Consider the following 16,764-nt stretch of genomic DNA (forward strand, 5'->3'; position numbering starts at 1 on the left):
CATCCATATAATGGAATATACTCATCAATAAAAAGGAATGAACTACTGATACACAAAACAACATGGATGAACGTCAAGATAATGACACTAAGTAAAAGAAACCAGACCAGAAAAAATGTAATACATACTGTCTGATTCTATTTATGTAAAACTTTAGAAAAGACAAATGAATCTATAATGACAAAAAGTAAAATAGTGGCTGCTTAGGTGTGGGAGGCATGGAGGGATAAGAGAAAGAAATTACGAAGGTGCGTGAGGAAACTTGAGGATGATGGATTTATTGACTTGAATACAGTGATGTTTTCAAGGGGGTATACATGTATAAAAACTTATCAATTTATACACTTTAAATATGCTCCATATATTATGTCAATTATATCTCAATTAAGCTGTCTAAAAAAACCTTCAGCTCAGCCGTCAGATTTTGAAAGGAGTAGAAAGGATGCAGAATGGAAATCTTGGTTAAAGGTCTCAGTGAATTTTGTGAATTATCCAAGTATGCCAGGAATTCATGCTTCCTCTGCCTAGCCGAGCTTCAGCACAGTTTAAGGAGCCATCTCCCTGATATTCTCCAGAAATGGTGACAGTCGCCATTATTGGGTCTGTTTTCTGTTAGAAAATGACCCAATCAGTATAAAATGAATTCTGTGTCTTGTGAGAGATTGTCTATTAAATATATAATCCACACATATGAACATCTGTAAAGGGCTTTCTCCTTGCAAGATAATTTTAATATTGAGAGTGAACGTTTTGTACGTGAATTCCAATACAGACACACTCGTTATTTAACGCATCAGCACCTCAGTTTTCTCACCTGTGAAATGCCATAAGAAATAAGAAAAACCAGGAAGCTAAAAAGAGCAGATTTTGCCAAATTTATTAATTCTTCCTTTTTGGGCAGAGCCTCTTTCTTCCCCCTCTGCTCTGAGAGGTGTCCATTTCTTCCCAACTCCACCAGCAGTAATTATATTGAGTGAGTCAAGCTTCTCTCCCAGAAGTTTCATCCCTCTATCACTAGACTCCTCAAGAGAGGTCCAAGAGGAAGGTCCCTGCCATTGCCCTGGCTGGCCATTAAATTAGTCAAGAAGGTGTCCAAGACTCTGCTGTGACTGGGTACCACACTGATGTCTTGGGCTGGCCTTGAACTCTACGCATTGTGTATTCTGGAGGTTGAGCTTCACTTTCCAGACAATCATTTTCTGTTGCACGGCAGGATGGGGAGTATCTCAACAGCATCCCTATTTCTAATTGCAAGTGGAGATAGTTTTCCAGGATGGCCTGTGTTCTCCGGAAGCAGAGCCATGTGGGCTTTGACTCTTTAAGGGAGGATACAAGAACTAGGACCCACAGAACAGGAAAAGTGGTTGTGTCCACAGACTGTAGCATTAAGAGGCTCTAGCTTCAATTTCCAGCTGTCAAAATGTGTGGGACTTTATCACCTCCAAAACTCAATTTTTTCATCTCTATAATGGGGCCAAAGCCATCTAATTTATTTGTTATTAACTTCCATTATAAATTACAGCAGACTGTCCAATTATTAACTTGAACACTAAAAATAGCATTTAACACACTAACTCAACTTTTTATTAAATATATACTTAAATCAAATGCTTGAATAATTACAACTTACGGAGAAAACAAAGCTTCCCTCTTCTGAGTTAAGAATTTTAAAAGACGAGACGTAGAAGCAAACCAAAATCAAGTCCTAAAACGATACAAGCCTCAAGAAGCCAAGCAGGTTTGCCAACAAAGTTCCGCCTCCGTGCAAACTCTGCCCACTTCCGGCTGCCCCACCCACTTTCTAACACTGGAACACCGCCCTTCTCTGCGAGGTCCCGCCCCATGCACCTGATCCTGGTTCCCATTGGGCGAATACGAAAGCTGTATATACACCCAACACACGCACTTTTGGCAGGGGCGTCCTCGCGCCTGCGCAGCAGCACCGTCAGGCTGCTGGGCACTGGGACTGGGCACTGGGGACTGGGGGCTGGGGGGAGGGGGGCGGAGGTCAGGCCGAATCTTCCTCCGTAATAAGAAGCTACGCGTCCCGCGGTCCTGGCTCCGTGGGTCCAGTCGGATCGGGCCTGGGCGCTGGAGCTGCTGTGGCTGCCGCCGCGGCGAGTGCGATGGAGGCTGTGCCGGGGCCCAGCGCTCACGCCGGGGGAGGCCGAGACTGCCGGAGGTTCTAGTAGATGAGGCGGCGGCGGCGGCGGCACGGGCTCTCCATGAGCAAGCGGCGGCGGCGACGGGTGCGGGAGCACCGGCGGTTTTCGGTCCCCGGGGAGGTACGAAAAGTCGGCTTCCTGGTGGACGGAGACTGGCCGGTGTGAGAACGCCTTCCGCGGCCCGGCCCTCCCGCCCATTACCCGCAGTCCCAGGCGCTCATCGGGCCACTGCCTGGAGGCGGGCAGGGGACGCCCAGCCCTTTCACCGGCTCCAGATTCGGGGACCCGCCCGCCGTGCGCGGCCAGCCCTCAGTGCCAGGCCTTCCCCGGTGCTGCGGGCCCGGGGCGGGGTGGGCGTGGCCGGAGTGCGGGGGGCGGAGGTGAGCGCCCACCTCGCGCCCAGCCCGTCCCTGCGCCCAGCCCGGAGCTGCTTCGAGCGGGAGCGCAGGGCCGTTTTCCAGATTATTTTGGGGCGCTGACTCGGGAGGGTACCCTTGGGACCCCCGAGCTGTTAGGGCGTCCGGCACTCAATGCCTTGGGCAAATGGTCTGGTTCTCACGACCTGCGTGGAGTACAGATTGTCACCCTTGGAAACGACTGCAGAAGAAATGTGTCATTTTGCCAAGGAAGTAGAAGTCCAGGGAGTTTTCCAGATTTATTCAAACTGGAGGGCCTGTTGAGGCAGGGGAAAAAAGCCAGCAGAATACCTTCTCCAGGGTTTCTAAACGATGTTTTTGACGGTGTGGCCAAAACTTAAGACAATTTTAAGTAAAGCTCTTTGCAGCCATTTTCCCCTCTCTTTTAGCCCCCTTTTTTTTGGGGGGGGGGTAATTTACTTTGTAACAAATCACCACGGTACTGCAGAAGCTACCCTGTCTTATAATTCTTTCCATCCTCTCTTACCTCCTTTTTTTTCCCCCAGAAAAAGGCTAAAGAAATTAATTTCATTTTATGTATGTGTATATATTTTTTAATATACATATATAATTGTAGTTTAATTCTCTTAGAGTGTAACTTGCTTTACAGAGCTAAAGTTACTCATTTGGTTATGTCTAAAAGATAATTTGGCAAAAAATACTACAGAAATTTACAGTTCCTTTCCAGTGCAACATTTAGGAATCTGAACTCAGGCTCTTAATCATATGACCTTGCTACAGAGTTCTTTAAAATGCAACAGAAATCAGTCAAACCATGAAGAAAGTTATTTTCATTTTTAAAGTATTTAAATGCCTTGTGATTTTTAAAAAATATGCTCAGAAGCATTTCTTCTTCATTTAGAAGAAACTGAGTTTGTGTTTCATAGGCTCTAAATTTTCCACTCCCTCTTATTCCTAAGTGGTTAACTAGAGCCCACATGTTAGCAACTATATATAAACATCTACACTTCAGGCTAAATATAGTGTTAAATATTTTAGAGTCCACAGTATCTTGCCTAAGTCAAAAATACTCTGTGTGTGTGGTAAAACTGAATTTTTCATCTGCTAGTGTCACAAAATCGGTTTGAACTTAATTTTTCACACAAAACACATAGGTCTGCAGCACTGAGTGTTGGATTCCTATTGAGCTTGGGAGGATGTGGCACTTGAAAAGACAAGTAAGACACTGACCTCAGTCACTAATTTCTCTGTTCCTATTCGTCAGATGCTTCCCGTTTTCATGAAAACGGAAGGATGAAACATATTGGAAAACCCTGTGATGTTTTTAGTTTAGACATGTGTTTGTCCCAAATAAAGTAAAGCAGTTTTTTCAATTCAGTTTCATTAGGACCTCATTCTTTAATTTTTTTCAATTTTGCTTTATATAACATACATATGACACCAACATGTTTATTAGAATACTGTCAATGACGTTAAAACCAAGTGCTTAGCTATCCTCAAGGTTGGAGGAAAGATAGGTACCAGTTTAAATAGGGAGGACACCTCAGTTCATTCCCAAAACATGCAGGGAGGAATCAAGATAATTATCAAGTTCTGAATCAGCTCTTCCCAGCATGACCTCTGTAGTTAAAATTATAGGATATCTAGCATGGTCCTAAATTTCAAGTAAAAATCCCAAAGTGCATAGAAATGATTTTTGTTTTAGCTGTGCTACTATTCAATTAAGTTCTCACAATTACTCTTCATATGTTGTCTTTCAAAGCCAGTTGGTCATTATTCTGTAGCCCAACAAAGAATTCCATTATCAATTTCATAAGTGGAACCACACATATCAAGAAAATGAAGTACAGCTTATATTTTTGAGGGGAGGAAGAGGTTTACATTAGGAATACACCCAACCAAAGTTAGACTGTATCTTTAAATAGTTTTATTTTTATTTAGGATTTTTTTTTTTTTTTTTTTTTGTGGTATGCGGGCCTCCCTGTGCTGTGGCCTCTCCCATTGCGGAGCACAGGCTCCGGACGCGCAGGCTCAGCGGCCATGGCTCACGGGCCCAGCCGCTCCGCGGCATGTGGGATCCTCCCAGACCGGGGCGCGAACCCGGTTCCCCTGCATCGGCAGGCGGACGCGCAACCACTGCGCCACCAGGGAAGCCCCTAGGATTTTTTTATTACAGGGTTTTCCTCTATGACTGATAAAATCTGCAATATAATTAATATAAAGGCCTATCAAGTGACCATTCTGTACCTCAAGAAAAGGTTGCAGCTTCTTAAATGGTCTTTCCAGAGACCATGCAGTTTGCCAAAAAATGGCTCATAGCTTGAGTTGTTTTAAATTTTTTGTTACATTGGGGGTCCATCTAACCAAATTTAATTAGAATCTTTAGATACCTTTATTTTCATTTAAACATATCTCATGCATTTAAAATATAAAGTTAAATTTACAAGTACTATCTTAAACTTTTAAAATGCAGGATGAAGACACTGTTTGAAGAGATCAAAGCATCAATTAAAAATAACTATAACCAAGATCGCTCATTCTGGAGGCCTGTTCTTCCTTGGGGAGGTGTTTTTACTATCAAAGCTGGCCGCAAAGCAGTATCCTGTACACCACTCTATGTTGAAATAAGACTGAAAAATACCTGCACCATAGATGGATTCTTGATGTTATTGTATGTTATTCTTAATGAAAATGAAAATTTCCCCAGGGAACTCTCTCTTCATTTAGGTAGAGAATTTATAGACTGTTTTCTTTATTTAATGGACACCTACAGTTTTACAACTGTGAAGCTACTTTGGATTTGGGACAAAATGGAAAAACAGCAATACAAATCTGAAGTTCATAAAGCTTCATTAATAATTGATTTGTTTGGGAATGAGCATGATAATTTTACAAAAAATCTTGAAAACCTCATGTCGACCATACAAGAGAGTTACTGTTCCAACTGGCGATGCCCAACTCGAGTGCAGGAAGATCAGCAGCGCACAATTAATATAAAGTAAGTTGCTCTAAAGTCTGTTTTGTCACTTTAAGCAAAAATAGTATACTTTTTTATAATGAATGATATATAGAGAGATAGGGAGGTAGGTAGATAGATATAGTCAAAGTACTTCTTAAAGTACAGACCTGTGTAACAGCTTACACATAAAGCAACCATGCAAATGCAAGACTTTATTAGGTCCCATGACAAAAATGTAACTTCTATTACATCCGAACATCTCAGAATTTACTTTACAAAACCAATTGATAACTATTTCACTTGCAAAGTAATGAACTATTCAGTATGCAAAATGTTTTCCTCTTGCTCAGAATTTACTAATATGACTGTGAAGATAGCTAATTCCTTGTGTCACAAATTTAGCCTCTTAAACAACACTTAATACTATATTGGGATGTTTCACTCTGAATGGATCTCTGTAAGGTAGGCTAGTTCTACATGAACAGGAAGATTGAAAGTACTCCATGTCATGGCCAGGGCATAATTAGAGACAGGAACCCCAAACTTGGAATGTTAATACCTGAAGAGGACCTGGATGTGAGGAATTTTTCATTGGCTAGGAAAGGTTCTGATAGCTTGCTGAGTATTTTTGGCTTTCGGAGAGAAGAAAGACCTCCAAGCTGGTAAATGACAGGGAGGAAGGCCAAACTGGCAAGCCCTAGTGGAGTATTGGGAAACATTAATGCCCCCAGGGGACATGCATGAGCAAGAAAAGGGATAATTGCCAGTGGGAAAAAAAAAAAAAAAAAAAAGGACAGAAAAACAGACCCAAACACATTGCTGTCAGAAGGCCTACTTGGCCCTGTGGTCCACGAAAACAGACCCAAACACATTGTTGTCAGAAAGCATACTTGGCCCTATGGTCCAGAAAAACAGAACCAAACACATTGTTGTCAGAAAGCCTACTTGGCCCTGTGGTCCAGAAAAACAGCCTAATAGATTTGCTCCCTTTTGGGAAGGGTATGTTCAGGTATGTCACATACCTGAACTTATTAAATTCACATTTTCTGTATAGCGTATTTAGTTTAATACTGTATTATAACATCATGCTACTTAGGGAAAGCTGAAGATACGTTATTATTTTTAGGGTCTACTAATTAATGTCTCTCTTGTTCTGAAATACACTTTGTCCATTTTCCTGTATTGCTGATATGATGATGTTGGTTTTGAAATCTCCATCAGGGGAAAAAATTGTTACTCTAAATCATAATGGACTAAAAAAAGTGTTTCAGAAATTTGCCTTGTTTTTAAAAAACTAGTATCTTTTTATATGTATATCTTTTGAAACTATAATGAAATATTTACAATCCTATATTAATACTAGTATTTTATGCTTCTCAATAAAATATTTTTCATTATACTCTATATAACTTTTTAAGTCTTTTGCCTGTTTTTTTTTTAAATTTATTTATTTATTTTTATATTTATTTTTGGCTGTGTTGGGTCTTCATTTCTGAGCGAGGGCTTTCTCTAGTTGCGGCAAGCGGGGGGCCACTCTTCATCGCGGTGCGCGGGCCTCTCACTATCGCGGCCTCTCTTGTTGCGGAGCACAGGCTCCAGACGCGCAGGCTCAGTAGCTGTGGCTCACAGGCCTAGTTTCTCCGCGGCATGTGGGATCTTCCCAGACCAGGGCTCGAACCTGTGTCCCCTGCATTGGCAGGAATATTCTCAACCACTGCGCCACTAGGGAAGCCCCCTTTTGCCTGTTTTTTAATCCTATGTTTAAAACAACCTCTGAAGTGTGTAGGGAAAAAAATTTTTTTTAACAACTCAGGAAACTGAGGCCAACAATGGCTGTAACTTGCATTGAGTCAGGTAACTAAGCAGCTACTCTCCTAATTCTGGGTCCTGCTTTCTTCCGTCAAGACCAGAATCCACTCTATTGAATCCTCTCGGAAATTTTTAAAGTAACAACTGCATGTTTCAGGATCAGTTTACAGAAAGATTTAATGTTTCTTGAAAGCTTCATGCATTAATGTTTATTAAGTTCAACTGGTTTCTATACTGTCTATAAGAAATACAAAGATGAATAACAGAGGTTATACTTTGATATGTGGTTTGCTAATAATGAATGACCTGTAAAATTTGTTATCCTAATAATGTATTTACATGTAAAATATTGAAGCAGTTCTTACATGCATTTTGCAATTGTTGTAGTCCTCCCCAAGAAATTCCACATGGAAACTTGATACGACTGGCTGTGGATGAGTTATTCTGTTCCAGGATTGAACTGTGTGAAGAGTGTGGGTGAGTGTATGATAGACACTTAAGATGAAAGTATTTGTATGTTTTTTATAAAGAAACCTGGACTGGTATGTTCTTTGATGTTAATATTTTATGAAATAGCAACTCATAAGTATTTAGAAAGCCTAATAGTTTTGGAATCTTAACACCTTCTAGTTTACTATGCCATTTTATGCTGTGTTGTCATTATCAATATCACTATATAGAATATAATACTACAGTTACTTGATGAATACAAAGCAAATGCCTTTTCTTTTTTTCCCCACTGCTGAGTAGGTACAATAAAACCTTGGTTAACCGGAACCCAGCTAATCGGGACCCTCAATTAACTGGATTTTTTTCTGCACTCCTCATTTAGGAGAAAGAGGTAAATGACAACCAAAAAGTTCAACGTGGTTAAAAAAAAAAAGAAAAGAAAAGAAAAAGGAAATCCAAAGGGGCAGAACATATTCATCCCAGTCTCAACAATTTTTATATCTACAGTATTGTGCAATGAGAATTAATATTTAGAAAGGGTGATCCTACACCTAATTAATCACAAAAGAAGGAAAGAATAAAATACCTTCAGTTAATTGTACTTAAGTCCAGAAAGTGAACTAGTGTATTTTTGCAACAAATACTGAAACAAAATGGTTTTCTGGTAACTTAGTTCAGTCAGTGTTTTTTAACCAAAATACTGTGCCCTGAGCATTCCGGTTAATCGAGATTTTACTGTATAATTGTGTTTGTTTTATTCTGATCCATATGCTTAATACCTGATACTACTAAGAAAACAGAATTTGCTTCATCCTAATGGCAAAAGGAAGCAATTAGGGAATTTCATCCAGTCTAAAGAAGACTGTAAGAGTCATCTTATTCCCCTCTCTGCCATTATTCCCGTTTGAAACCAGCCTAGAGAAAGAAAAATGTATTTACAAATAAAAACTTTTCTATCAGTCTAAAAGATACATGTTTTTATAAGCTTAGATAAACATAGCTAGCCTTTCCTGGAGTTTTAAAAGTATCATTTCCTATATAGAGAATCTCAAAGTTTATTAACTCTGGGAATTAGGCATATAAGGTATTAATATAGCCATACTGTTGATATATACCCATACCTAAAATAGATAATTATGCTTATTATGAAATTATGCAGTAAAGGCAACCCAGAGTGTTAAAAGGCAGCTTTGTCTCAAGTGTAGTAAAGTTCATGCCTATTTTCAATTTTAGGTGTGGTGGCTTAAGGGAATTTTCCCAACGAGTGTTCTGCCACGGGGCACCCCCTTTTGTTGTCTTAAATATGCAGCATTGGAAATCTGAAGATCTGGCATATGTACCCTATTACTTGGATTTATCTGATCACAAGTATGTGTTTTTTTTGTTTGTTTTATAAAACGAGTAAAAAATAAATTTATTTCTATATTTTTCTGCTATTCTATCATGATTTTGAGTAGCCCTTAAGGGAAATACATATCGTTGGAAAAGTCATAGCTGTCTCTAAATTTATGTATCCTGGATAAGGTCAGAATCTACTGCAGGGAGTCATTGCTGGCAGTATGCATAGTGGTTAGGTGCTTAGACTATGGAATAGCCCTACCTTATAAGCTATGTGACCTTGAGCCAGTAACAACCAGTTTACACATCAGTTTTCTTATCTATTGAAGAAAGATAACAGTATCTATCCGGTGCCATTATTGTGAGGATTTAATAAGATAGCACATGTGAAGTGTTTAGTACCTGAGACATAGTAAATAGTCAGTAAATTCTGGTTGGCTATTTTACTTGTATTTCAAGTCAAAGTAGTGTATAGTATGAGGTCATCATTTAAACATAAAATGTTACTGTCAACATTAGTTTAAGATATCTGCATACAAATTAGGACATACAGTGTTTTTTTAACGTTTTGCCTTAAAAATTTTCTTGTGTGTGTTTTCTCTTATATAACAGAACCATGCAGATTATGGGTTAATCTGTTAAAATATGCTTTTAAAAATTCTTAAATTATATCAATTTTTAAAGTTCTTAAACATCTTTCTCCAAATTACCAATTATAATACATGATTTTTACAGATGGATATCTTTTACAGAGAATAGAATGCAAATAATCTCAGTTTTTTATTAGTTAAGAATTTAGGGAATGTTTTTCTCAAGAACAAAGTATTGTGATTTTCTGCTACACTTTGTCATTTAATTTGCAGGTATTTGTTGGAAGGTGCCACACTGTTTAATAAAGAGGAACATCATTATTCTGCAGCTTTTCAAATTGATGGACATTGGATGCACTATGATGGCCTCAGAAATGTGAATTTAATTTTGTTAAATAAACCCCCAGAGTTTCTCCTCTTGTCATCATTAGTTTATATTCGAGCAACAGAGAAATAAATATAGGCTGATGCTAAATTAAATTGTTTTCCCTCCTGCCCATGCTCCCCCAGATGAAGGGCTTTTATTTTGTATATACTTGGTATCCAAGGAAATAGTTCAGCTATATTAGTTTCAGAGGTGTATTATCTAGTGTTTAGCCCCAGGTATATAGGGAATCTATGCAAAAATGTTTGTATTTCTTTTTTCTATATCCCAGGTTATTTTTATACAAGCATATTTTATGTTGAAATAAAATATATCTTGTAGCCTTTGTATATGTACCTCAAAGGTTTTTTACAGTTCTGTCTTTGAATCCGAGAAAATACTTCATCATTTGAATTCTCAGTTTTTCTTTTTGGATATCCAAATAAAACCTGGGTATAAGTCAATTTTCAGTTTATATAAATTTAACAGTTCAAAATGTATCTGACTGTGTTTATTTGCCCTACCTCAGTATAATCCAAAGTGCACTACTGGATCTAGTATGGATTTGAATGTACAACTTATAGATGGCTTAGTCTATTTTACCTGTTGATTTGCCTAATGTTCCTGCAACAGTTTTTTAAAATACTTTTGTGAGAATGTTTTTCTGGACTTCAGTTATTTCTTTGTAATGGTAAATTACTTTAACCACTTGTTAAAGTATTAAAAACCTACCAGTGGATTTTAACTGTTAACTAAGCTCCCAAACTTAAAGTTATTGTTACAGATAAATTATATAACTAATCTAAATGTTTAAATTAAATGTAATAGGAGTTCTCTAGTAAAAGTTTATTTTGCAGATAAGACAATTATAAAAAAAATGTTAGGCAAACTGTATGTTTACTAATGTTGGATGAATAATGGAAATGTACTTTAAATATGGACTTAAGAGAAAATGGGTGCCTGGAAATACAGTTGACCCTTGAACAACTCGGGGGCTGGGGCCCTGACCCCCCCACACAGTCTAAAATCCCCATGTAACTTTACAGTCATCCCTCCATATCTGTGGTTCCACATCCTCAGATTAAAACAACCTCGGATCATGTAGTACTGTAGTACGTATTTATTGAAAAAAATACACGTATAAGTGGACCCACACAGTTCAAACCCCTGTTGTTCAAAGGTCAACTGTATTTCTCTTCCTAGTAAGTCATATTGGCACAGAGGAAAAAATACGTAAATTTTGGGGATAACATCTGTGTGCTCCCTTATAAGTAGTAAATTGATAGCATGAGGCTTTCTTTGATTTGTAATATAAATCACCAGAAGTTTATAGTTATCAGAATATTATATTTCTTTTCAAAGACCCTAAGATCTCTTTTCCTTTTGCAATTTAAAGGAAAAAAATAAGTAGTGTTCTCAAGGGAAAATACTTTTTGAAATCTATCATCATTTATTTTAGTGTTTTCAATAAATAGTCCATCCTAGGTTTGGGGATGAGATTGAGCGCAATATATTTGGAGATTTCTACACAGCAACACAGTTCACTGCCATATACCAAATTGCTAAGGTTTAATTCAATAAATTAAGTCTTACATTGCATTGGTGCCATGTTGAGATAACTTACTGAAGAATGAATAAATGTGAGTGCAACGTTGATGAGGATGCCTTTTTATTTTGTGTAAAAAAGGAGCATTCATAGTATTTGCTCAAAATAGTGATCTATTTTATTTAAAAAATTCACCCCAGAGTTTATTTAAATTGTTCCCACATGTATTTAAAAAGGATTTGATTTATAGTAAACTTTTCTGGGGACACCTTACTGCATGAATCAACTGCATGAATCAAAGTATACAAAAACACAAATATTAGCATATACATAAATGGTATCATTAACAAAATTATTCCTGATGCAGATTTATTCTTTCATGAATTGCACTTTATTTGGAATAATACTAGTTTGTCACGAAACAATGACTTACCTACCTCACAGGGTTGTTGTGAGGATTAAAATGTTTGTTAATATCTTGACTACCTTGAACATGCTAATAAAAAATATTTTTTCTACCTCTTTCATGTACAGGCAAGTCTCCTAGATTCTCTATTATTAATGACCTTTTCAGATCTTTTTAAAAATTACTTAAACAGTAGCTCATATCAGTAACGGAATTAATGTGTAATGAAATTTAAGTATGCCTTCTGGACCCCAGATGGTTAGGATTTAAGGATAATAGGTATTTTGCTGTTTTGGTGGTAATTTAAGAAATTATTCCCTGCTGACCAAATAGTGAGTAGAAAAGGGATGAAAAAATATGAAGTAAACAAGATTATCACAAAATGTGAAGGTGAGGGTATGGAAAATTTTTTATAACCTTAAACAGAGAAATCAGAATGCTGGGGGTGGGGATGGGCAAAAGATACGAAGGAATAATCAGAATATGTTTTAAATCATAGTGCCACAAATCACAACTATACCTGTGGGGAGAGCAGAAATGATTTTAAAACCCTCACCTCAATCAAAGGGAGATAAAGAACAAATAAAGCAAATTTAAGGGGAAATCTCCAACATTTAAGAAGTCTCCAACCTCTCTTCAGCCAAAGAAGCTTTACCCGCCCCCCACCCAAAACTTAACATATAATCTTAGATTTATCCTTCAAAGTAGCTTTTCATTATTAGGGTTGACTTAACATCTGAGGCATTGTCACTGGATCGGATCCAGTCAAAGAGAAAGAGGAACAAAGATCACCACCACGGGCATGCTTACTAGGGTGAATCCTAGGTTCTATTTCATTCTTAAGAGTATGAGCAAACAACTAAGCTATATAAGCAGATGACTACTGTGACACATAAAAAGCTACGTATTGAGCGTATATCAACAGTTTAGTTTTATAATTAAATGAGTTAATAACATTTAATTATTTGACAATAATTGTAATGCACTATACCTAAGCAGGAAAGGTAAACAGTTCATGTAAAAATGACTGCAATTACTACTACTAAACTCCAGCCTAAGCAAACATTTATATTCTTCTCACCTTCCTTTGTTAAAATCAAAACTTAAGATCACATAGCTTTTGAAGTTCATTTTAACCACTTGATGCCTTACTAACAAACAGGGTTCCTACCCACCCAACTGGCCCAGGGTTCACTGTCTGGTCAACTGGACAGCCTTTAACTTCAAATTTAATTTGATCTCAGGAAAAACAACCTTTTACTTTATTTCTGGGAAGTTGAGGAAGTTGGTGGGGAGGCCTCTGTAGCTAGAAGATTTCTTTATATGCTGATATCTACCTGAGGATATAAAATTATTTACCCTCAAAGAGCAATCAGTTCCACAGTCCATCCATTTTTTTCTCGATGAGTTCTATAAGGTAACAGAAGGAGTACCACTGAAAATGAAAAAGTCAGCTACTCTGGTAAGGCCCTCAAAAATGATGTGGTATGGAACAAGAGATGGGGGAGCCGATGAGCTGTGCAGACAGCAGTGTGGTAAAATTAGAAACCTGCTGTTTGTATGCTTAGCTATATTTTTATTACTTGCTTGTTTTCCCTTTGAATTTTGTAAAGTCTAATTTTTCAGATGATTATAAAAATAATACATAAATCAGTAAGAAAGCAATAAACCCAAAAAAACTGTAAAGAAGAAAATGATCATCCATGATTTCTCCACCCAATGATAATCATTTGTTCATACTGGTAAAGACTTTTTGAAAAGTCCAGCATGGCTCCACAGTACTGAAGAAAACCAAGAACCAAGGAGTTCGGGCTTTGAAGAGAGAAGTGTATAATCCTGGGGGCCAGCATAGCGGTGACAGAAGTAATCAGCTTGACAAAATGTGTACAGGAAAGTGAGACTCTGAAGAAAACTGCAGTGGCCACCTGTTCAGACATTTCTTTCTACCTGGACACTTGCCTTCAGATGCTTTTATATTCTCAAATCTTCAAGAACTCATTATTCTATTTTATGAAAGATGTCATTCCTTTACGTTCCTCTACCTACATTTCAAAACTAGTATCCCAGGTGCCAGAGTTGGGAAGCAAGAAGACCCTGATGGTATAGACTGTTCCCAAACAGATACAACCAAATAGATTTTCTATAATTCCCTGTTAATCTAACAGAGAGTGTAACAAAGAAAAATCAAAGTACGCTGAGCATAATTAGCTTGCTTTAAGAGTAGAGTAGGAAAAAGTTGGCTGAGAGAGTTTGTGAAGAGGGGGGAAACCAGCATGATAAATAGTTCTGCATACCCAACATATGGGAAGGAAGGAAAGGAGAAGAGGAGTGAAGGCAGGAAGCACAGGAGAGTTGATTTGTGCTCAGGTCAAGAAGACACCAGGTTAAAGCTTAAATGAAATGGTTAGCTGGTTAGGGAAATCTTTGCCCAAGCAGGCTAAGCTTGATTTGAGGGCTGGAACAAGTTAATAGCAGACGTACTTTCTCTGCAGCATCCATTTAATACATAATATCCACTACTTGCTAATAGAATTAGAGATGATTTCTGCCCTGGAGGTATGCACATGTCTAAAAAGGGGGAACAGTGAGTCAATCAATGATGACTGTCCAGAGGGAAGTACTATGGCAGGGTGAGCACCTCAGGCTCTGAGTACAGAGGAGGGACAGTTCTACAGACAACTGCTGTGAGGTCTTTGAAACAGTCCTTTCGCAGTTGCTACCTAGCATCCCTGGAGGAGGTTTTGGAGGAAAGAGACTACAGATGTTCAACTTGTGATTTCAAAGGCAATTGTAAGGTCCTATTGAAACCGCACAACTCAGATTGGGACTTCAACCACTGCATTTTAATTGAGATCACACACCAGGTCTCAGGACTTAATGAAGCTCAAGTTTTTATGTTTTGTCACAAAAAGAATTCGGTGAGAGACAAAGTGATAGGTAAGAAGTGGATTTATTTAGAGAGATACACATTCCATAGAATGTGGTCCATCTCAAAAGGCAAGAACAGCCTTGGGAGAAACACACCCCACAGACAGAGTGTGGGCCATCTCAGAAGGCAAGAGACCCCAAAATATGGGGTGGTTAGTTTTTATCAGCTGGAAAATTTCACAGGCTAATGAGTGGGAGGATTATTCCAACTATTTTAGAGAAAGGGTGGAGATTTCCAGGAATTGGGCCACCACCCACTTTTTGGCCTTTTATGGTTGGTCTCAGAACGGTCATGGCGCCTGTGGGTGTGTCATTTAGCATGCTAATACATTACAATGAATGTATAATGAGGCTCAAGTTCTACTGGAAGCTGAATCTTCTGCCATCTTGGACCTAGTTGGTTCCAACCAGTTTTTGTTGTGTCCTCAATGGCTATGTCATTCTTTTAAAGGTTGTGCCCTGTCCCCTTTCCGTCTGTTTCATTATTGCCTCTACGTCTAACCTCAAAGCATAACCATTTTTAATTTCCATTAGAAAGCTATAAATCCTAAAATTAAAGATAAAACAAATTTCAAACCCCATCAAATTTTAAAAGAAATTTATTGTAGCTGAAGTTTTCCACAAAGAATTAATAATATCAAATATTTTCTAATTCTCATTGGAGGGAAGATAACTTGAGAAAAAAATGAGACAGACATTGGGACCAGTCTTCTTTAAATACTCCTGGACTTGTAGAGGGACAGGATTGGTGATTCCAAACTCTTGCCATTTTCTACATGAACACTAGGTGGCAGAAGCTCCCCAGAATAGAATGTAAAGGACGGAGCAAGACCCATTCCTAACTTTCTGGCCTTTAAAATTTGGGCAAGGCAAGTACAATTTTCCCTCAGTTCTATGACACTATAAGCACTCATAGCTTGGGGATAACACACAATGGTGTTGTCTTTGGTGAGGCTGACTATGCTCTCTGCCAACCACAACCCAGCTCAAATTATACCTGTAAATTGACTTCTGGGATTTCTTCATCACTTCCACAACCCTCATGTTTCTGGCCTCCTCTCTGCTTTCTTCAGCTCTTCTTTGAAAAGGGTTAGGAATTCCTGTCCCTAGAGAGTTTATGGAAATGCCAGAAGACTTAATTCAGGATTGACATTTTTCACCTAGGAAAAAAATAATGGAATTTCAGACTTTTGAGGTGAATCGTGTTACGTGATCACATGACCACTGGATTCTCTTTATTGCCATCAGTTCTCGACTACTGATTTTCTGATTTGCCTGGGTCCAAATGTATACTCTGTCATTAGTTGTGTGGCTTTGGTCCTATTACTTAACTCTTCTGTTCCCAGTTTGCTAACTGTAAAATGGAGATAATAATAGAATATATCTCATAAGGTTGTGGTGAAGATTTGATGAATTATTATTATAGCACTTAGTGCCCAGCACACAGTAAGGACTATGAAAGTGTTTGCTACAGTTATTTTTGTTTTTGTTTTTGTTTTGGCTGTGTTGGGTCTTCGTTGCTGCGCGCGGGCTTTCTCTAGTTGCTGCGAGCGGGAGCTACTCTTCCTTGCGGTGTATGGACTTCTCATTGCGGTGGCTTCTCTTGTTGCAGAGCATGGTCTCTAGGCACGTGGGCTTCAGTAGTTGTGGCTCGCGGGCTCTAGAGCGTAGGCTCTAGAGCGTACGGGCTTAGTTGCTCTGTGGCACGTGGGATCTTTCCAGACCAGGGCTGGAACCCGTGTCCCCTGAATTGGCAGGTGGATTCGTAACCACTGCGCCACCAGGGAAGCCCCACTACAGTTACTGTTGACTCCTCTTTCAATATTCTATTT

At 38.5% G+C, this 16,764-nt stretch overlaps 2 protein-coding genes across 2 annotated transcripts in view; one reads left to right on the plus strand and one right to left on the minus strand.

Annotated features, from left to right (window-relative positions):
• LOC114487178 (zinc finger protein ZIC 5-like) overlaps window positions 1-2,468 on the minus strand; it is a 25,888-nt gene extending 23,420 nt beyond the window's left edge. Inside the window, exons 1-2 of the mRNA XM_028495972.2 lie at window positions 1,907-2,468; window positions 815-851 (exon numbers count right to left, since the gene is read on the minus strand). Coding sequence (XP_028351773.1) covers window positions 815-851; window positions 1,907-2,363 — 494 coding nt within the window. The 5' untranslated portion in view covers window positions 2,364-2,468. The remainder of the gene's footprint in view (window positions 1-814; window positions 852-1,906) is intronic.
• Window positions 2,199-11,953, plus strand: DORIP1 (dopamine receptor interacting protein 1). The gene is made up of 5 exons (XM_007112786.3): window positions 2,199-2,285; window positions 5,016-5,540; window positions 7,698-7,787; window positions 8,994-9,128; window positions 9,962-11,953. The coding sequence occupies exons 2-5, from the start codon at window positions 5,017-5,019 to the stop codon at window positions 10,143-10,145; spliced, it is 933 nt and encodes a 310-aa protein (XP_007112848.1). The 5' UTR covers window positions 2,199-2,285; window position 5,016; the 3' UTR covers window positions 10,146-11,953.
• The last annotated feature ends 4,811 nt before the right edge of the window (window positions 11,954-16,764 follow it).

Source organism: Physeter macrocephalus, chromosome 11, assembly GCF_002837175.3.
Source record: "Physeter macrocephalus isolate SW-GA chromosome 11, ASM283717v5, whole genome shotgun sequence".
Classification (NCBI taxonomy): Eukaryota; Metazoa; Chordata; class Mammalia; order Artiodactyla; family Physeteridae; genus Physeter; species Physeter macrocephalus.